The 22,747-nt window shown below is 33.6% G+C and overlaps 2 protein-coding genes and 1 long non-coding RNA gene across 3 annotated transcripts; 1 reads left to right on the forward strand and 2 right to left on the reverse strand.

Moving 5' to 3' along the window:
* The first annotated feature begins 424 nt into the window (after window positions 1–424).
* LOC146909000 (uncharacterized) lies at window positions 425–4,136 on the forward strand. The gene is made up of 2 exons (XM_085729768.1): window positions 425–3,313; window positions 3,552–4,136. Exons 1-2 carry the CDS (start codon window positions 490–492, stop codon window positions 3,905–3,907), a joined length of 3,180 nt encoding a protein of 1,059 aa, XP_085585894.1. The 5' UTR covers window positions 425–489; the 3' UTR covers window positions 3,908–4,136.
* A 1,102-nt stretch (window positions 4,137–5,238) lies between these two features.
* LOC146909001 (subtilisin-like protease Glyma18g48580) lies at window positions 5,239–11,825 on the reverse strand. Its single transcript, XM_085729772.1, has 11 exons — window positions 11,678–11,825; window positions 11,443–11,552; window positions 11,272–11,369; window positions 11,004–11,159; window positions 9,026–9,149; window positions 7,774–8,317; window positions 7,575–7,669; window positions 7,210–7,464; window positions 6,931–7,042; window positions 6,408–6,624; window positions 5,239–5,970 (listed from the first exon to the last, which is right to left on the reverse strand). The coding sequence occupies exons 1-11, from the start codon at window positions 11,768–11,770 to the stop codon at window positions 5,429–5,431; spliced, it is 2,346 nt and encodes a 781-aa protein (XP_085585898.1). The 5' UTR covers window positions 11,771–11,825; the 3' UTR covers window positions 5,239–5,428.
* Window positions 11,826–21,799: 9,974 nt separating this feature from the next.
* On the reverse strand, window positions 21,800–22,516 carry LOC146909002 (uncharacterized). Its single transcript, XR_015018833.1, has 2 exons — window positions 22,303–22,516; window positions 21,800–22,269 (listed from the first exon to the last, which is right to left on the reverse strand). It is a non-coding gene; the product is annotated as an uncharacterized LOC146909002 (long non-coding RNA).
* Window positions 22,517–22,747: the final 231 nt, after the last annotated feature.

A 22,747-nucleotide genomic window follows, 5' to 3' on the forward strand; every position in this document is an offset into this window, starting at 1 on the left:
ATAAATTCTTTAATGGGTCATGTTAACCAATACCTTCAGGACACTGGTTAAGAAAACCAAAAAGAAAAAGTTTTAAATTGAAAAAAACACTTTGTTGACTTTTAAATAATTAACAACACAATTTGACCAGTGTCCAAAGGGCACTTATTAACATTTCCCTTTTTTAATCAATACTCTGAGAGTTGTTGGCAATACTTGTATTTATCTAGTGCTCCATTGTCCGTGAGACAGACCTAATTTAACCACCAAGTTTATTTTAATCAGAAACATATTTTCAAAAAATGTAATCATATATTCACACATACCCACTGTTATAAAAATATATTTACAGTTGATTAAAAAAATAAAAAAATATATTTATATTCACACCTATACCCACGTGGTTATCCTTTTGTATAAAGTATGAACTCAAACCTATATATGCAGATCCGTGAAAAATTTGCAAACCTTCCACCAAATTGATTAAAAATAAATCCAGCTAGTTAAATAATGGTACTACCCACGTTAATCATGATTCTGTGTGTCCTTCCAACACTCTCTGTGGCTGAAGACAGTGAAGCAAAATTGGCACTCTTGAAATGGAAAGATAGCTTTGACAACCAAAGCCAAGCTCTCTTGCCAACTTGGAAAAATACCACAAATCCATGCAGCAAATGGAGAGGAATTGAGTGTGAATCCAATTTCATTTCTACCATAGATCTTGCAAATTTAGGACTAAAAGGTACACTTCACTCTCTCACCTTCTCTTCATTTCCCAACCTTATAACCCTAAATATCTATAACAACCACTTTTATGGAACCATTCCCCCACAAATAGGTAACTTGTCAAGAATAAATACATTGAATTTTTCAAAAAATCCTATTATTGGTTCAATCCCTCAAGAAATGTACACATTAAGGAGTTTAAAAGGCCTTGATTTTTTCTTTTGTACACTAAGTGGAGCAATTCATAAATCCATAGGAAATTTAACCAGCCTATCATATCTAGATTTAGGAGGTAACAATTTCTCTGGTGGTCCCATTCCTCCTGAGATTGGAAAATTGAACAAATTAAGGTATCTAGCAATTCCACAAGGTAGCCTAGTTGGTCCCATTCCACAAGAAATTGGTTTGTTGACAAACCTTACTTATATTGATTTGTCAAACAACTTTCTATCTGGTGTTATCCCTGAAACCATAGGGAACATGAGCAAATTAAATCAACTCATCCTTGCTAATAACACCAAGTTGTATGGAACAATTCCACACTCCTTGTGGAACATGTCTAGCTTGACCTTGATCTACCTTTTTAACATGAGTCTTTCAGGTTCAATCCCTGATTCAATACAAAACTTGATTAATTTGGATGTACTTGCACTTTATATGAATCACCTTTCTGGATTCATTCCTTCCACAATTGGAAACTTGAAAAACCTTACTTTATTGCTTTTGCGAAATAATCGACTTTCTGGATCAATTCCTGCCTCTATAGGAAATCTGATCAATTTGAAATACTTTAGTATCCAAGAAAACAATCTCACAGGAACTATTCCAGCCACAATTGGAAATTTGAAGCAGCTCATTGTCTTTGAAGTAGCTGCCAACAAACTTTATGGTAGAATTCCAAATGGACTTTATAACATTACCAATTGGTATTCCTTTGTTGTGTCCGAAAATGATTTTGTTGGCCATTTGCCGTCTCAAATGTGCACCGGTGGCTCATTAAAGTACTTAAGTGCATTTCATAATCGTTTCACTGGTCCAGTACCAACAAGTTTGAAAAACTGCTCTAGCATTGAAAGAATCAGAATTGAGGGTAATCAAATCGAAGGAGATATAGCAGAAGATTTTGGTGTGTATCCGAATTTGCGATACGTTGATCTGAGTGATAATAAATTTCAAGGCCACATTTCACCAAACTGGGGGAAGTCTCTTGATCTTGAGACCTTCATGATATCTAACACTAATATTTCTGGTGGTCTACCATTAGATTTTATTGGTTTAACCAAGCTAGGTAGGCTTCATCTTTCTTCAAATCAATTGACAGGGAAACTTCCAAAGGAAATACTAGGAGGCATGAAATCATTATTATATCTCAAGATTAGTAACAATCATTTTACAGATAGCATCCCAACAGAAATTGGATTTCTGCAAAGGCTTGAAGAGTTGGATCTTGGAGGAAATGAGTTAAGTGGCATGATACCAAATGAAGTTGCAGAGCTACCGAAGTTACGAATGTTGAATTTGAGCAGAAACAGAATTGAAGGAAGAATTCCATCTACGTTTGATTCAGCTCTTGCTTCACTTGATCTTAGTGGCAATCGTTTGAATGGAAACATACCAACAAGTCTTGGATTCTTGGTGCAGTTGTCGATTTTGAATCTCTCACATAATATGCTTTCAGGAACCATTCCTTCAACTTTTAGTATGAGCTTGGATTTTGTTAACATATCAGACAACCAGTTAGATGGTCCACTTCCAGAAAATCCAGCTTTTCTTCGTGCTCCGTTTGAATCATTCAAAAATAACAAAGGCTTATGTGGAAATATCACAGGTTTGGTTCCTTGTGAAACAAACCAGATCCATAGTAGAAAGAGCAAAAATGTCCTCCGATCGGTATTTATTGCATTAGGAGCTCTAATATTAGTGTTGAGTGGAGTTGGAATTTCGATGTATGTTTTGTGCCAGAGAAAAAAACCAAATGAAGAAATCCAAACTGAAGAAGAAGCACAAAAGGGAGTACTATTTTCGATTTGGAGCCATGATGGGAAAATGATGTTTGAAAATATCATTGAAGCTACTGAGAATTTTGATGACAAATATCTCATTGGAGTTGGAAGTCAAGGAAATGTTTACAAGGCAGAGTTGCCTACAGGTTTGGTTGTTGCCGTGAAGAAGCTTCATTTAGTAACAGATGAAGAAATGTCATTTTTCAGTTCGAAGTCTTTTACGAGTGAGATTGAAACCTTGACAGGAATCAAACACAGGAACATCATAAAGCTTCATGGATTTTGCTCACATTCTAAGTTCTCATTTTTGGTTTACAAGTTCATGGAAGGTGGAAGCTTAGAGCAAATACTAAACAATGATAAACAAGCCATTGCATTTGATTGGGAAAAGAGGCTGAATGTTGTTAAAGGTGTCGCCAATGCTTTGTCCTACTTGCATCATGATTGCTCACCTCCTATTATTCATCGTGATATATCGAGCAAGAATATTCTTCTCAATCTTGACTATGAAGCTCATGTCTCCGACTTTGGGACAGCTAAGTTTCTTAAGCCTGACTTACATAGTTGGACACAATTTGCAGGCACTTTTGGGTATGCAGCTCCAGGTTAGAACCATTTCCCCTCATTTTTCATTTATACAAGTTTCTTTATATAAACTAGTAGCAGTGGAATCTGTGTAAAAGAACATGCGCTAAGATACATTTCCAACTGAAAAGAATAATTTTTTAATTAAATAAACAAATAGATAAGTTATGTGGATATACTAGAGTCCATATAAAGAATACATGGCTATATATTGTTTTGTGCAAAATATAACTTACAAATTTATTTGTTTGTTTGCAGAGTTGTCCCAAACAATGGAAGTGAATGAGAAATGTGATGTATACAGTTTCGGAGTGCTTGCTTTGGAAATCATAATAGGAAAACATCCTGGAGATCTCATTTCATTATTTTTGTCATCATCTACAAGACCAACGGCTAATGATATGTTATTGACAGAGGTTTTAGATCAAAGACCTCAACAAGTAATGGAACCAATCGATGAGGAGGTTATCTTGATTACAAAGTTGGCATTTGCTTGCTTAAGTCAAGTTCCACGTTCTCGTCCAACCATGGATCAAGTATGTAAGATGCTTGGAGCAGGAAAATCACCTTTGGAAAAACAACTTCACACGATCAAACTAGGGCAACTTCATTAAGTAATGGAAATACTCTATTGTATATATATAATAATAACCTAGTCTTTTTCTTGTTTCTTCTCTTGTAAGCTTTGCATATTTCTTGCTTCTTCTCTTGTAAGATGCTTGGAACAGGAAAATCACCTTTGGTGGGAAAGCAACTTCACATGAAATAATCTTTTGAACTAACTCAACGAAATAATCTATTGTACTATATAATAATAACATCTTTTATATTTTTCTTGCACAACATTCTCAAGCAATTTCTTTCGCTCTTTTAATTGCACCAATTAATACTTCAAAATGAGCATGAAAAATAGGTTCATGAGCAAATAGTCATTTTGGTCATTGAATGTGTAAGATGTTGTTACTTGTTACTATAATCTCTGAATGTATCGAAATTACAAACACATTCTCAATGTCTCTTTCGTCAGTAATTTTATGGACTAAATGGACCATAAAAAAATACTAATATTTCAGAAATTTGTGTGCATTTTTTGAAACAATAAAAAATACTAAAAAGATTGCTTTTATTATTTAGGGAAATGCAACACCTCTAACTAATATATCAATCTTCTTTTCATCACAATGGTTCGAGTCTCACATTTTCCTATCAACAAGTTTTATTCATCACAATGGCACTATGGTTCATCACAATGAGTCACGCCTCTAGCTATGATTTCAATTTGGGACTGATCATGTCTTGCTTTATGTTTTGCGTTTAGGAATCCTTGCATTTTCCGTGATCTGCAATTTCCTTTCTTGTCTTGATCTCTGGTGTGCAATTACTGCTCATGAATTCTAGGTCACAATGTCTGGTTTGCGTGCAGGTTGTTTGTGTTCTCATCCTTGTTTGTGTGGGGTTCATCCGGTTTTGTGTGTTCACACTATTGTTCACATGTTCTTTGCTTATTCTTTGTTCGTGTGGGTTACATTCTCACTATTGTTCACGTGTTCCTTTTTTATTCTTGGTTGAACTCTCATGGCCTCAAAAAGGAAAGAGATGTTTCACCAGAAAATATTATCCGTCCAGAGAATTTCAGTTCAAGATCTATGTCAACTGGAAATGATTATGGAATCATATGATGGGCTTTAATTTCTAAAGCGTTGGAAGGGAAAGCTACCTTAGTTGTGTGGGAAGTCAAAGATACTAAAATTACATCTTGAATTCGTAGTACTATTGGTCCCCATGTGATCAATAATTTGTGTTCTTTTACAACTACTAAAAAATGTGAAACAACCGACGCTGCAGGTATCCCCATATGTAGTATTCCAGTTTCTGTTATTGAGTGAATTTATACATTTCTCTCCATTCATCACTTAAACTAGATATTAAATCGAACCCATCAAAATGCAGTACAAAGTTTATGGTTGTGCACAATATATAGATGTCACATTGCTCCCATATATCAATTATTACGACACATATATACTCTTAATTATTACAAAACTATTACACTGTCATACCCAAACAACAACAACAAAATCGATGAAATAACAAAAGCAGACTAGTATAATCCAATAATAACACATTAAATCCTTTCATTTGCGCCGAACAGTAACAGGACTCCTTACAATGTGTTTTCCATTTGTCCATCGCAGTTCTCCAAATTGGTATTTCCTCCTTGGTGTCACACTTGTTGCTTGCACAATAACTTTAAATGTCTTCTTTTCACCTATTTTCTTGAAATTCAAGGAACTTGGTACAACAGCAATTTTATATCCAGGCACTTGAGCTTTAGCAAAATATGTACTTGGTGGCCCAACATTGGTAACTGTACGAGTGACAGTAATAGCATTCAATCCAAGATTTGGTAATGTGATTGAAGGGTAATTCAAGTCATCTATGCTATGAGTTCCTGAACAAGTAAATGTCATGTTGAAATTAAGTGCAGAAATGAGTTGCTTGTTGTATCCAGAGGCACATAAGAAGTTTAAGTAATCCTTAATGCTTAGATCATAAACAAGTCCAGGATCCATTGCACTGTTGGGTTGAATATGTCCTGAACCATAAGCAAATGGATCTGCTGGAGTTTTTCCGAAAGCATCGCGTATCGGCTTGTTGGTGTTATCTGTTGTGCTTGCTGCAATCCCACATTTTCTTGACAAGTAAGTAATCATCTTACAAATTTGACATATACGATTGTTATATAGGCCAAAAAGTCCAAATGACAAGATCTACTGAGAAATGTGATTTTACTGGGAAACAAACTCTAACAATTTAGTCACAAAAAAAAAAAAAAAAAAAATCAATATACTCTGTTTTTCGAAAACAATATACTCAAGTTCTATAACCATAGATCATATATATTCATTGGCCACCAATTTTGTCATCTTCCGATTGGGATTTTCCCTTAATCATATATAATCTTGATAAATAATCATAGATCAAATCAATATACAAAATTATTTAACATTATAGTTCTAACTTAAATCCACTATTATAATTACGATTGTATATATGATTAGAATTTGCTCCTATATATAGTTTGTGCATGTGGTGGGGGTTGAGAGAATATACCAGTGGTCATGATAGCCGATTTAATAGCTGCTGGACTCCAATTAGGATGAAGTGTTTTGATAAGTCCAGCAGTGCCAGCAACATGAGGGCAAGACATAGAGGTTCCTTGCATTACATTGAACCGAAAACCTCGACGATTGTCTGTTGGTAAGTTAGATGCACTTGCAAATGATGAATACGCTGCAAGTATGTTCACACCAGGCGCAGTTACATCAGGCTGAAACAAAAAAACAAAAGCAAAACCATATTGAACAATCAACATAAATTAATGAAAAGTTCTATATATGTTCAAATTTTCGGGGGATCAACACTGCTTTTAATCATCACATTGAATTAAGAACAACAACACAAGTGAAATTGGACACCACATTCTCATTCAAAATCTTAAGCGATTAAATATATGAGTTTTGTCACTTATATGTTGCTCAACATCCACTCCTTCATCCAATGTGGGACTTTCTAACTCGGACTTAACACATCAACATCTAATAAGTATATAACAAATCCAAGTGTATAATAATACCTTGAGTATATAAGGTTGAACTTGATTAGGTCCTCTAGATGAGAATGAAGCCATAACTGGAGCAGGCTTTCTTCCATATAAAGTTTTTGCTTGTGACATTTTAACTGTAACCCTGCAAACCAAAACTTTTTTTTTAGGGAGCAAAACAAAAATATATGACTTGTATAAATGGTTTGCTTCATTTGTAACATGAAATTTGATCATGTCACAATATTAAAAGATTGTTACAAGGGTATATAAAATTTCACTAAAAAAAATGTTTATATAATTAATTATTACGTGGCAGTTGTTTTTATACGAGAAGGCAGTGGAATTATTTTTATCCCACGCTTGCCAACAGTAGACAAAACATGAGGCTCAGAAAGAAGTGTTCTCCCATTAACTTTTGGTTGATTTCCCAATATCATTCCCTTTGCACCTGCAGATAAAGCTTCCTGACCCTCTGCAACTGATTTTATTTTCCCTTCTCGAGCACATGCCACTATTTTACCCTTCACTTTTGAAGGATCAAGTGTTCTTGGTCTACAAAATCGACTGCAACAATATGTATAAAAAAAAGTTGTAAGAAACAATGATGAAATAAATGTTTAGTTACATTTTTGTGCTCCTACCGCTGATGTAAAGCTTTTGGAATTTACACTTACGCATCTCGATTTGTCACATTGGCAAATTTAACATCAGTAGAATCCACTAGAGTGAAAGACTGGTTAGGTGGCAAGGTTACAAAAAGACTGGCTCCCTAACAATAATAATAAATTAATAAGGAAAACAACAACAATAACAACAACAAAAATAATTTCTTTAACATAAAAAATAAATGAGAATCTTAATTAAGGATGATACCGTGGTTGTTTTGTTACCAATGGTTATGGTACTGCTGAAGTCTCTATCTAATGTACTTGCAGCAACAGTAAATACCCAAGGAGCAACATTAACAACACTTCCAGGGGTAGGTCCATCATTTCCAGAAGATGCAACTAATAATATATTTCTTGCAAGTGCATGAAATGCACCTATTGAAACCTCATCAGTAAAAATTTGTTTAGAATTTGTACTAGATTGGCCTCCAGCAGAAACAGAAATTATATCAACACCATCATCAATTGCTTGATCAATAGCAGCCAATACATCAGCACCAAAACAACTAGCGACATCTGTTAGAGACCAACACACTTTGTAGGTTGCAACTCTAGCTCTTGGTGAACCTCCTTTTATGGTACCATTGCCAATACCAAATATGCTTGCACCTGGTACGAAGTTTCCACCGGCTGTTGATAGTGTATGAGTACCGTGGCCTACAAAGTCACGTGCTGTACGCTGCAATGGGTGAAGTTTGCCATTATATCGCTCATAAGCATCGCTGAAAAATCTGGCTCCAATTAGCTTCCTGATATGTATATGTAGTGCAATTAGTCAACAGAAAGTTTAACCCTGGTTGCTTTTTCTTTCCTCTATTAATATTGTCAAAGTAACATCAGACCGATCAGTTCAACCAGTCTTCTAATTAGTACCATCATTAAAATCTTCTTTTAATATATTTTATTTTTTTAACATTTTAAATATTACTTAAATTTAAATTGGCTTAATTGCACTTTCCCCCTATCTTTTGCTAATTGTGCGATTTTGCACCCCATCTTTTTTTTTTGAGCGATTTTGCACCCCATTTTTTGTCAATTGTGTTTTGTCCAAAATCATCATTAAAAGAGGGGAAATGGGGCAAAAGATGGGGTGCAAAATCGCTCAAAAAAAAATAAGAGGGGGTGCAAAACTGCACAATTGGCAAAAAGATAGGGGGAAAAAGTGCAATTAAACACAAGAAGGTTCATCTAACTAGAAAGGGGGCAAAAAATGGGGTGCAAAATCGCTCAAAAAAAAAAGAGGGTGCAAAATCGCACAATTAGCAAAAGATAGGGGGAAAAGTGCAATTAAGCCATTTAAATTCTGTGTATAACAAACAAAGTGTACTAGAATAAGAAAATCATAAAAAGGAGGGGGAAAAGTGCAATTAAGCCATTTAAATTCTGTGTATAACAAACAAAGTGTACTAGAATAAGAAAATCATAAAAAAGAAAAGGGAAGTAGGTTGAAAGAGAACCTGTTACATGGAACGTTCTTTGAACCTTTGAGTTTGTTAATTTGACAGATATTACCCCCACGCCATTTTGCTGGAATTTGTCCTATTCCTCTGTCGCTAAAACTCCTTGACTCGGGCCAAACACCTAATCCAAACAAACAATAGGATAATATATATCTTTTGTCAAAAGAATAGGATAATATATATTTTGAATAATCTAGTCATCTCAGTTTAATTAATTGAGTAAACAGATCTTTCACATGAAGATTATAATATTCAATCTGTCAATGTTATCTTCACTTTTTCATAAAATAGTTGAAATTCTTGTGTCTCGTGAACACGACCTAATTGTTAACGATTGTAGTGTTATATGGGTTTTCCTAACAAATGCTCTTGAGGTATTTGTTAAAAAATAAAATTAGAAATATAATTTTATATTGAAAACAGCAACTATTAAACATTTAAAAATTGATTGAGCATTTTCTCGCTATTTTGTGAGAGAATATTTTTATTTTAATTTTCTTAACAAATACCCTAAAACACTATTTAACATTTCACATTTTGTGAGAGAATATTTTTATTTTAATTTTCTTAACAAATACCCTAAAACACTATTTAACATTTCACAATAGAATATAGTATTTTTTTTGTCAAAAATAAAATATAGTATTATGATAATAATTAATAACTCAAGAAAGCATCTTGCCAACTCAAAGAAAGCCTGTAGTTTTTGTATCCAAGTAGGTTAATTAAGTCTTTATTCCAAGTAGGTTGATTAAATCTAAGATAGAAAAAAAAAAAAAAAAAAGCAAAGCATTCAATTGTTCTATAAGAAAAATTATATAATTTTGATGGTCTATCAAGTCGATTGAGATTATAGTACTACTCCGGTTTCAAATATAAACAAAAAAATTAAATAAAATTGATGTATCTATTTAAAAAGTTTAGCTAAATACATTTATTTTGTTTAATTTTTTTTTGAAGGATTATTTTGTTTAATTTTTGTTTGCTTGTATTCTAGATTGAAGGAGTATTATGGATGATTTTAAATAATAGAGTAATGATATTTATACAACTGATAACTTTTGAACAACTTTCTTTTTCTCTCTTCTTATTGGTCAAAAACAATAAAGAGAGTAACCTAAAAAGAAATATCAAAAAATTATCACAAAATAATCGTAAAAATATAATTTCTCCGGTTAATATACACGACACACCATATCATACATTTGCAACTTAAAAGAACAGGTTCTCATTATTTGTGTCATGTGCATGTATAGATAAAGACAATGGCCCTCTGCTCTCTCTCGTCCTTTTATTTTTGTAAGAAATTCTCTATAGTCAGTCTTAAATATAAATAAAGAATATCTATTTATGTCGTCAAAGAAATACATTTTTTTAACGACTCCAAGTAAAAATTCAACAAAAAAAAAAACTCCAAGTAAAAGTTATTTGAGCATGTTACCAAAAATTTATTATTTGAGCAATCGTCTAAGTCTTTTTTGTGTGTGAATAAATAGTGTGTCTACGTGTATGTTTGGATTTATGTTGATAAAAATGGATTTTGAGTAAATTAATTTTTTAAACTTGATTTTGGCTAAAAATATATTTAAAATAAAATTTATGTAAAAGTGAGCTCAACAATAAACTTTAGTGTTTTTTTTTTTGACAGAATAAACTTTAGTGTTAAAATCAATTCTATACTCAAAATCTCCAATTTTTAGCTTCAGATAAAATCGATTTCTAAAAATAAAATCAAATTCAACTCTATCAATTCCTAAAAAAAAAAAAATCAACTCTATCAAGAGCAATCAAACATGTATAATCAACTAATTGTTTAGTTATATTTAAAGCCAGAGACACTATGTTTCTGAATAGATTTTGCTGAGATCATTAATTAACAGAGAATGTTGTTCTAAAAAATGTTAATATAATTCAATAAATAAATTATTTTGATTGAGTTATAGGACTAATGTGGTAAAATTATAAAGTTTAGTACCTGTATCAATGTTAGCTATGATGGTATTTTCACCAAACCTTCCCTTTTGCCAAGCTGAGTTGATTTCATTTCCACGCAATCCAAGAAATTCCCATGAACGTGTAGTGTGCAGTTTATGCTCTTTGCTCAAGAACACAGATACAACCTTCGGGTTTTCTGCATTATATGTTGAAAAATATACAAGATGAGAATTATTTAATTGAATAGTTAAAACATTAGATTTACAAAATGTTTATGACAGTGGAACCATTCTAATTGTGTTTCTCACTTTCAATTAGTGCAGCTTCTTCCTCTTCAAGTATAGCTGCAAAGCCATTGATCTGTTTATTATATGAATAGATTATTGCTTCTTTTGCATTCTCCTGGCTGTGAATGATGAATATATATTAGTTAATTAACCAATCAATTTCTTTTAAAGAAAAGCTTAAGCTTAATATACCTTCCCAAGACTGAGCCCAATAAATCATAATGAGAAGATGTAGCAGTTTCAAGGTCAACAGAAGAAGGGGTTGGACCATGTGAATGTGTTCCCAAGTATACAATGTAACACTGTAAATAATAAATAAATAAATAAATAGGATAAAAATAAAAAACCAATAGCTTATGAAAATTAATGAAATCATCATCTTAATTACAGTGTATTTGTGTGTGATCAAGAAGCAAAAGTGGCTTACCTTTTTGCTGGCATGAACATGATTTAGCAACAAAGTGACAATAAGAAGGGATGAAAAAATAAGATGATGAGGACACAAAATGGAGCAACTCATTCTTTTCTGTTTTTGGAAAGTGTGAAGCTTAGATTAGATCTATGTGCTCCTCCTTCTGTAATGAAAGGCATATATACTGTACTATATAATGAATGACACATATGGGATAAAAGACAGCTCAAGACTAATTTATTCTTAGGTTTTTGGTAAACTAAATTAATATTATATTTTTCTATATGTTGGTTACATATTTTTCTAGAATAAAGAATACTATAATTTTGCAAATACAATTAGAGGAAAAGGAAAGACAAACCATATAATAAGTTATCCCAAAAATGTGACTCGCACAAGTCATGGTTGGGCCTAACTAATCGTCGTTGTTTCGTTGTTGAGTTTCCAAGCTTTACTTTTGGATGATTGGTTAATCTTTTGAAACCTTATATTGTTAGCATGGTATCAAAAGATCATGGTTTTATTTGTCTTGAACCACACGTGGCTTCCGCTGTCGAATTTCCAAAAGTTTGAGAATGTATGTATTTAGTTTGGTATCTGATGATTGATTCAGTTTTGTTGTGTATTCGTCAATTCCAAACCTCACATCAATGAAATTTAGATTTGTGGAGCAAGTATCAATGGCAACCAACAACCAAAATAACCACAACCAACAACAATAATCTAGACCTAATCTAGAAACCAAGTGCATAGCAAAACCACAATCCAACCAAAGAATAAACAAGAAAAAGAGAGTAGAGAAAAGATAACAACACCAAGAAATTGTTCACACAGTTCGGTCCAACCATGACCTACTTTGGGGGAGAGATTGATCTCTCCAATCCACATGAGTTCTTACAAAGAGATACAAAAGGGTTACAAGAAATTAGGTTCAACAAGCTCAAAAAGAGCAAACCCTAATTTCGGCCATTTTCCCAATCTCACCAAAGAACAAGACACTCAATGATTTTTACTCACCCAAGGTGTTTATAAATGTTCCCCAACTCTAGAATCTAACCCCCAAAAGAGAACCAACCCTTCGCCTTTGATTTTCTAAGGATCTTCTCTTTTGGTTTCACAAGGCTCACCCAAGTTGCTCACAAATGACTATTCACTCATGTGTTTCTCAACCCCATGAATCTCACCCCAAAAGGCACCAACCCTTTCCCAAGAGCCCCCTCTTATGGTTCTTCAAGATTCACATCTTGAAGCTTTGAACCTCACCCAAAGACCCTAAACCTTTAGTATCTAAATACCCTAAAAGTTCACTCCTTTGGTTTCCATGAGATTCACCAAGCTTGCTTCAAAAATGGGGAATGGACGGCTTAAATAGTGTCAGGATCACGCAGCATCGTGCTACGATTTCTCCCATCATACTACGATGGAGCAGATAACAGTACAATATTCTGCGTTATCCACAAAATCATACTACGATTTCTCCCATCGTACTACAATTTTTCCAGTGCCAACACAAACCTGAACCATCCAAAATCGTATTACGATGCCCTGAATCGTACTACTATTTTTCCAGAACTTCAACATCCAAATTTTGAGTCAATTTTCAACAAGTTTGTTTGCGGCAATTTTGATTTTGGGTTTGGATCGTATTTATCACTATTGGTGTATTGTTTTATTGGGAGGTTTAAGTTTGGTTAAAACAAATTTGTAATGTATAGTCTTTTATTTTATTGAAGATATGGTATCGCTGATTGAAAATGCGGGAACACTATTGTCATGGTTTTGGATTTGAAAACCATTTTGTTTGGATAATTGCATCCTGCTCACCTCATTCACGATTTGGAAATTGGAATTTGCTCCAATAATTTGGCATTTCGTATGTTACTCCTTTGATTGATACTCTTTTTTTATTGTTTCCTCTTTGGTCGATCATCTCTTTGATATATGTTGATTTCCCTCTTTGATTGTCTTCTTTCTATTTGGTTGTTCCTATGTTCGTTTGATTCATCTCTTAGGTTGTTGTGTTTTTTTTATTGATCATCCCTTTATTTGATTCTTCTGTTTGTTTGATTGGTATTCTTCATTTCTGTTTGGATTGTTTCTCTTTCTTTGTCTGGTTTTTTTTACCCAATATTTTTCTAGGTTTGTTTGTATGAATGTATGAATATGATTGATGAAGATGAAAATATAGAAGATGAAGAAAAGAAAAGAAAAAATTAGGTGTTGGTGGTACAACATAAGATAAAATAGACTTGCCTAATCCAATGGTTCTCTTTTTAAAAAAAAAAATCAAACGGTTGAAATTAAAATAATTAATAGGATCTATGGTGGACCACTCTTAAGGTTGGTCCACCAAAGACATCATTGGGGGTTAAACTTAACAGTCGGGATTTATTTGGCAAGCAGAGGAAAAGGTGAGGGACTAAAACGCCAATTTTATTAATTGTGGCACCAAAATGAAAACATGAAATTAAATAAGGGACCAAACGATCTAAGAAGCCTATTTTTAATGACACCAACAACAATCTTTATTATAGAAAAAATTGTTTAACGGTATAATTGAGATAATGAACGGTGAAAATTGCGAATGTTTGAATGACACCAACAACAATCTTTATTGCACTAACATTTGAAAATTATAAACGGTGTTGCTTTTATGAAATTTTGATTTGGATTAAAACTAAAAATATAAATGCTTTTTGCTTTCAAATAATAAAAAATTCTAACTAACCATGATTATATATTTCAATGACACCAATAAATAAACGGAGGAATATATAATCTAAATTCATATGTTTTAATGACATCAACAACAATCTTTATTATAAAAAAATTGTTAAGGCTATAAGTGGGTTAATGAAAAGTAAGTGTGTGTGTGTGTGTGTATAATCATCTAGTTTGTTACATTTTTTAAAGGATAAATGAAAAAAAAAACTTACCGTATATATATCCTCATATCGTGTTTCATATCGTGTTTGTTACACTTTTATTTTAATATTTGAATTTACATTTATCTATTTGTTATATGTGCTATTTGTATTGAAAGTTGAGGATAATTTTAGAAAGAGAAAAAGTCAGCCCAAAAGAGGCAAATCATGTTGTTTTCTTTATATATATTAGCAAAAAGACGGGTACTCACGTGCCTGTCTTTTCGCTCTTTTTTACTGCGCTAACGTTTGAAAATTATCAATAGTATTTTTTTTTTATCAAATTTTGATTTTGATTAAAACTAAAAATATAAATGTTTGTTGCTTTCAAATTGCTCTCTAACCTTTCTAACTTCTCTCGTCCCTCTCAAACGTACAGTACCCAGACCATCCAAATCTGCCGTTCTCCTCCAATCCAAACCCTTGTGTCGCGATGTAGCCTTGTTTTTTGGAGGTGCGCTCGTTGCAGAGGCGCCACTCTCTCAACCGTCGACACTTCTCTTTCGTGGATGTTCAAACTGGCACAAATTCATCTTGGTTTTTGTTTATGTGACAGAGGTCATGATTTATGTTTTGGATATGAGTTTTCCTCAACTTTTGGGGTCTGTTGTTTGGTTCATCGGCGATTTTGCGCCCGTACGCGGGTTCGTTGGGTTGCACGTGTGATTAGTGAATTTTTGCTATGATAGATTAGAGTTGATCCACTAGGACTAACTTATCATGATGTATTTCCGTTTGGGTTATTCCTGGGTCAGGTCCATGCCCCCTAATCTTTGTATCTCTTTGCAATAAAAAAAAATTGTTGCTTTCAAATTATAACAAACCAAAATAAACTTGATTATCTATTTTAATGACACCAACAATATAAAAAAAAATTAATCTAAATTATTATATTTTTTAATTACACTAACAACAATGTTTATTATAGAAAATTTGTTTAATGGTATAATTGGGATAATACAAAAATAAGTATAAATATACTCATCTAGTTTGTTACACTTTTTAACGGATAAAGGAAAAGAATGGATATATATATATATATATATATATATATATATATATATATATATATATATGTGGGGATAAAGGAAAACACCTTTCATCCACCCAAACCCTTAATTCACCAAAACCCTAATCATTCAAAACCTAACCCAAAAACCACAAATTCTCAACCAATCTCCATAACCAACTCATAAACCCTACTAAAACATAAACCCCAACCCTAAATCAATCCTTTCCACCAAAAATCTACTAAAACCCTAAACCTTCAAACCAACCCACACCCAAGGTCAATGGCTTCAAGAAGGAGTGGCAAGGACCCAGCAAGCTCTTCTGGAGGACCTCCATCAAAGAAAAAAAGCACCGGCTAAGAATCATGGCATCACCTTCAAGGATAACAACCAAAAGGAAAGGTATAAAGCTCTTATTTCTAAACCTTTGCATCCTTGTAGGTACCCTGACTCTCATACTTTAAATGTCTTAGAGATTAGGGACAATGCTTTTGAACTGTTGAATAGATTAGGATGGGGTGAGATGCTTAGGCCTATGAGGGGGTATGAAAATTTCACTTACGAGTTTTTAAGTTCCATACAATTCAAGAAAGATAAGTTGAATTTAGATGACCCCGATCATAGAGTCTCCTTTCGGCTTTTGAATATTGATTACGAGATGTCCCTTGAAAATTTTTGCAATGAAATGGGCTTCGTAAATGCGGGGTTCATCCATGACTCTTGGAATCAAGCTCTAAAGCCGGAAGCCTATGACCTTGCTAGCTTTTGGAAACGCATTACCGGTTTAGATCAATATGTTTCACGTTCCAACAAGGCTAGCAACATTAATAATCTTGTGCTTAGGTACCTCCATAGAGTTATGGCTTGTACAATTTGGAGTAGGAAAGAAGTAGGAACATGTAGGACGGATGAACTATTCATGCTTTGGGCTATGCTTAATAATAATCCCGTAAACACTTGTTTTTACATGCTTGATTACCTTGCCTCCATAGGAACTAAGCCGCATTATGTAGCTGATATAGTAGTGGGTGGTGTTATTACATTCATTGCTAGGAAGTTGGAGTAAGTGAGGAGGAAGGCATTAATCAAATTGAGGGCAACAATAGGCTTAACATAGAGACACTAATCTCTATGAAAATCATCAAACTTCATCCACTCATGCAATATGCCCTTAAACTCAATGTACCTATTCTATTTTTGCTTCCTAACCCATCTCGGACTAACACCGAGGTGGAGGAAAATTTGTTGTATGTTGATAATGAACAGGTACATGAGCACCATGATGAAGGAGAAAGTGCCAACTTGCACCATGAGGGAGAGCACCATGACCATGAAGCCGAAGAGCTAAATAACGATGAAAGATGGGCATGATGCGAACAGAGGTCGAGAGGATAAGCACCGAGCAACAAAGGCAAGGTGTAGAACTTTTGGGGCTAAGAAATGAAGTCCAAAGGGGCAACCGCTTGTCGGAAGAAAACAATGAAATGCTTCGGAGGATGATGCACCAATTCAGTCTCCAAGGTCCTCCTTACGGACCTCAATAAACATTGTGAGCTTTCCTCTTCCTCTCTTCCCTTCTCTCTTCTCTCTCTATCTCTCACTTCTACTCCTTCTTCTTCTTCTTCTCTCTTGATTTTCTTTTCTTTTGAATCATTGAGGACAATGCTTCCCCTAAGTGTGTGTGTGTGTGTGTGTGTGTGGGGGGGGGGGGGGGGGGGGGTATTAAAGTGTCTAGAGTCGTAGTGTTTCCAAACCCCCTTGAACTTTATTCTTTTGTTTTGTTTTTATAGCGAAAGGCATGAATTAGTAGCTTGTTTTTAATGAAAAATATGGCATAAATTTTTTTGTTTTGTCTCTTCTTTAAAGGTCGTTTCTTGTACATAAAAATGGTTTCTTGTGTTCTTGGTATACCCACATCTTGTTTTATTGTGAAAATTCTCCAATGAGAAAAGCACCCGGTTGCAATCTTTGAGCAAGTGTATGAGTAGGTATTTTAAGGAGCACATTCTATCTTTAGTGTTAACTTAGACCCTTAAAAGTCTTTAGAGTAAAAGTAGTATAAGTTTGTGTGGGAAAATAATCAATGTGCTTAATTGTGATATCCTTTGTAAATTGTTAAAGTTAAATGGGGCGGGAGAATGGCACCAACATGTGGGGGAAAGGACAATCCCTAACTTCCTAATTGTGGTGGTGACTCCCTAATTTGAACTTAAGTACCAAATCAATTCATCAATGCTAGGGGGAAAGGACAATTACATCCAAAAAGACTTCCTACACGGAGATGAAATAAAATTTTTTGCAGCACTGCTTAGGGTGATTTTGAATCTAGGGGGAAAGGACAATTACATCCAAAAAGACTTCCTATGAGGATAGATAGCCCCTAAGCACCTGCAGCCCCTTTGTGCTTAATTTGTTAATTTAAATTTAATTCTAACTAAATTCCCATCACTCTTATATGAAATGAAGAAAGGACTTTTCTCGGTTACTTTAGCATTAAGGATAGAACCTGTTCCTCATAATATATGTCTTATACAGGAGCAAGAAAACTTAAGACTTGATGTTGGGTTGAATAGGTTCATGAGGAATGTTTGAAATTGTGATTAGTGTACTTGAAACAAAACCTTCAAAGAGACATGTTGTTTTCAATTGCATTGCCATAATTAATCTTTTTGTTGCTGCTTTGTCCATTGCCTTTTGCTTGAGGACAAACAAAGATTCAAGTGTGGGGGAGTTTGATGAGTCACAAATTAATCTATTTTAATGCATTATTTAGTTTAGTTTTATTTAGATTTGATTTTATTTTATTGCAAATTTATTTCCTTTTTAAATCTTTTACTTCAAATTGCTTTTTATTTTATTTTAGGAACGAATATATGGTGGAAGGTGTCTTGGAGCAAAAGAAAGAGGACTGGAGCAAATACAGTGCAAAAATACGAAGATACGAGACAAAAATATGTCTCTACCAAGTTAGAAGCTTGGCACGGCCCATGCCAACATGTGGCACGGCCGTGCCACCCTCCAGGATGCTCTTTTGCTGCTTTTCTTCAAGCCCAAGTTACCCTTTTGCAGCTTTACTGATTTACCCTTATAGTTGCTTAGATTTTAAGTCAATTGTAATGCTATAAATAGAGTAGCATTCCATCATAAACATTCATCTCTTAGAATATTTTAGTGAATTATTTCAATAAAGTCTTTTATTTCTTTTATTTCTTTCTCGCAATTTATTTCATTGTTTTCTCTCTTCTTCCCCCATGTCTACGATGAACATGAGTGAGTAGACTTCTTCTTGTCTTGGGATTGTTGGAAAAGTCTAATGACATAATCCTAACGAACCAAGCTTTAACCCTAATTTCATGTAACCGTAATTTCTAATTTAGATTCACCGTTTTAACATGAATTAACCATTATCAAACTATAGAAGCGAAAGTGGAGGGTTTGATAATTGTTAATCCATCATCCCAAACATCAATTCATAAAGCGAAAACGGAGCTTTGATGTTGGAACAAGTGAATCTAGACAATAATTGCAAAGGCAGCGAAATAGTTTTTGCAATTATTGAGACACAAGTAGTTTCAATCTTTATAAGCATCTTTTAGTAATCGAGTCAGCGAAATAGGCTTGGTTGCTAGGGGAAAACTCTCACCGGACTTTCATCGGAAAGGTAAGGGGCTAAAGGGAAACCGGTCTTTAGAAATTAAGGTGTAAACCATGAAATTAGAAGTTAAAGTCTTCTCTAGTGAAAGATTTGTTATTATGACGAACCAATAAATCCCAAGGCTCTTTATTATTATTGTTATTTACCTTCAGCAATTAAACCTCCTTTTTATAAACTTTCTTCTCCTCTAATCATTCTTTTAAAGTTAGTTAAATTGAACAACTCCCTAGCGGAACGATACTCTTTTACTACTATTACTTTGATAGACCGTGCACTTGCGGTTTGGCTCTATCAAATCCTATGTTATGTTAATATTTTTTGGTACAATCCGTTGTTATTGTTCTTGCTGTTTTAAGTGTATTTTATGAAATTTCATTTCTCACTGAAAGCAAACTCATACACATATTTAGAGTCTCGGTGAGAACTCATATTTATTGTAAGAAATGAAATTTAGGCGAGAAATTATAGGGTGCGTTTGTTTCAGCTTTAAAAAAAATAAATTTTATGTTAAAAGAATCTAGAGATTTTATTTTAAAGATTTTAAAAATAATCTGAAATTATTTTTGTTTGTCTACTACCCATAAAAATCCATTTTGAGTTTTAACACATTAAAACTCAAAATGGATCAAAATAGATTTTTTTTGATAAAATAATTCTTCTAAAAATCCTAAACAAACACATAAAAAGAAAAAAAAAGTGATTTTATAAGGAAAAAAATAGATTTTTTATGAAAAGAATCTATTTTTTAGCGTGAAACAAAAAAAAAAGCAATGGAAGAAGAAAAATCAATCAATTAAAAGACATTTATTGTTTTGTTATTTTGTGGTGATAAGTGCTACTACAATAGAAAATGGAATTAAAGCCTACCATATCAATTAATCTAAGCCATTAACAAATATTGGAATTAAAGGTCAAGATTTGGAGTAAGATATTACACTTACTCTTGGAGTCAAAATATCCCCATCCATATATATATATATATATTGTACTTGCAAAAAAGTGCAGTAAGGAATACTAGGATTCTAGGGTTTAGACTGATGATTAGATGCCTTGAGAATGCTCTCAAGAGTAGTATTTATAGTCTGCTATGGGCTTGGTTTTCGGTTGCTTGGTTCCTGTCGCGCCATTTTTCGGAGATCAAGCCATTTCATTAGCTTCTGACTCACTAAATTGGTTTCACGACTGAACATTTAATTCTTTTCAAAAAGAAAGTGGAAAAAGGTTCAAATACCACATTTTTAGGGATTAAGGGTTCGGGGGTTGGTTATATTTAGGGAAGGTGTTAAGCACCCTAAATATTCGTAGTGCTCTACGAGAACCTCTTGATTTTATTTAACTTTTGTGCTATAAACTTGCTTGCTTAAAAAATGGAATTTGCAATGATGAAAGAAAATAGAGACCTAATTTATCTACATTTTTATTGATTTGGAAGGACGCGTGTCCCTTGCCTACGTACCCGTGAGGGATCAAAACCTCGTAGTTCGGGGGTTGGTTATATTTAGGGAAGGTGTTAAGCACCCTAAATATTCGTAGTACTCTACGAGAACCTCTTGATTTTATTTAACTTTTGTGCTATAAACTTGCTTGCTTAAAAAATGGAATTTGCAATGATGAAAGAAAATAGAGACCTAATTTATCTACATTTTTATTGATTTGGAAGGACGCGTGTCCCTTGCCTACGTACCCGTGAGGGATCAAAACCTCGTAGTTCGGGGTAGAAATTGACGTTTGATTTGTTTTGTGTTTTTTAATAGTTTTTGAAAAAGGTTTTAAAATGGAAAGCCAAGAGGCAAATTGGAATTTGTTTGTATTTTTGATATTTGAAAGAAAATAGACTCAAAGTAGAATTAAATTGATTGATGATTTGATTAAGAAAATAAATAAAATTAACGATTACTTGATTTAAGATCAAGGTTTGTTTATGAAAATATTTTTGTGATTTTTTGATATATTTGAATGCTTTTTTGTTATTTTGAATATGATATGCAAATTATATAAACAGAATGAGAAAAATAATGTTAAACTGAAATATAAGGTTATTTTAACCCGGACCAGAATACTCTGGAGAACGACTATATAAGCATAAGCATAATATTAACAGTTGATTTAGGACCAGAGCACTCTGGATTAATTTAATTAAACAAGGACCAGATCGTTCTGGAGAATAATTAAATTTAAACAAAAATATATTATTAACAGTTAATTAGGACCAGAGCATTCTGGATTGAAGTGTGTAGTTAATGACAAAATTTAAATATGCATATAATAATAGTAGATAATAGAATGTAATGCGAAAATAAAATAAAAATGCATGAGAACTAAAATGGACCAGAGCACTCTGGATTGAGGTGTGTATTTAATGACAAAATTTAAATATGTATATGATAATAGTAGATGATAGAATGTAATGCAAAAATAAAATAAAAATGCATGAGAAATAAAATATAAAATGCATGAGAAAATTAAAATGCATGAAAAATAATGTTAGATGCAGGGGGTGTATGAAGTGATATGGGGGGTGCAGGAAGTAAAATTGTAGAGAACAACAAAGAAAAGAAAAACACACGCTGGGCTTAGCAAAATATAGTAATGGGCTAGGGTATATGGGTTGATAGTTGGGTCGGTTATGGAGCAGATCCATGGGTTAATGGGTCAGGTTAATGGCTAGTATAAATAAATATTTCAACCCCAAAAATCATTTCAACCCATTCTTTCTCTCTCTTCTTTCCCTTCTTTCACGTTTTTTTTCCCTTCTCTCTATCTTCTTCTTTCTTTTCCGGTCACCGGAGGTGGCCTCCGGCGCGGTGGCCGACCACCGTAGGTGGCGGCGCCGCCGCTAGAGTCACCTCCCTTTTCTTATTTTTTTTTTGGTTTTTCTTCCTCTTTTCTTCTCCTTTACCCACTTCTTAACCTAAAATCTCCAAATACTAACCCTAAACCTCTAGATCTAGGTTAGAAAATACTACCTTTTGTGGAATTTTGTTTTGGATTTGGAAATAAGTTGCTGTTGTGTGAAACCTTCTGTTTGGTTTGCTATTTAGGAGAGAAAACCTTCTGTTTGGTTTGCTGTTTGTGAGAGAAAACCTTCTGTTTGGTTGCTGTCTGTGAGAGAATACCTTCTGTTTGGTTGCTGTCTGTGAGAGAAAACCTTCTGTTTGGTTTGCTGTCTGTGAGAGAAAACCTTCTGTTTGGTTGGCTGTTTGTGCGAAAATTGCTGTTTGGTTGGCTGTTTGTGCGAAAATTGCTGTTTGGTTGGCTGTTTGGTGATTTTTAACTCCTCTTGTGTGTTATATTTTTTTGCAGGTTTTGTGATGAATTTTTGTGTAGAAATTGTGTGTTTGATGACTGTTAGGATCGATAAAATGGGATGGAAATTATTGTGCTGTGAAAAATAAAAATGCCTTACAGGTTGTTGTGTTTCTAGATCGAAATTGGCTTGGAAAATTCTCCCCTTTGTTGGTTGCAGGTGCTTGTTATTTATAGAGGGATATGGAGA

This window comes from Medicago sativa, chromosome 7 (genome assembly GCF_051527215.1).
Source record: "Medicago sativa cultivar Bolivia chromosome 7, Bolivia_mono, whole genome shotgun sequence".
Lineage (NCBI taxonomy): Eukaryota > Viridiplantae > Streptophyta > Magnoliopsida > Fabales > Fabaceae > Medicago > Medicago sativa.

Coding starts and splice junctions, on each gene's coding strand:
- LOC146909000 (XM_085729768.1), top strand. CDS start 490: ATGGTACTACCCACGTTAATCATGATTCTGTGTGTCCTTCCAACACTC. Junction 3,314..3,551: donor TTTTGGGTATGCAGCTCCAG/GTTAGAACCATT, acceptor GTTTGTTTGCAG/AGTTGTCCCAAACAATGGAA.
- LOC146909001 (XM_085729772.1), bottom strand. CDS start 11,770: ATGAGTTGCTCCATTTTGTGTCCTCATCATCTTATTTTTTCATCCCTT. Junction 11,370..11,442: donor TTGGGCTCAGTCTTGGGAAG/GTATATTAAGCT, acceptor CATCATTCACAG/CCAGGAGAATGCAAAAGAAG. Junction 7,670..7,773: donor TTGGTAACAAAACAACCACG/GTATCATCCTTA, acceptor TATTATTGTTAG/GGAGCCAGTCTTTTTGTAAC.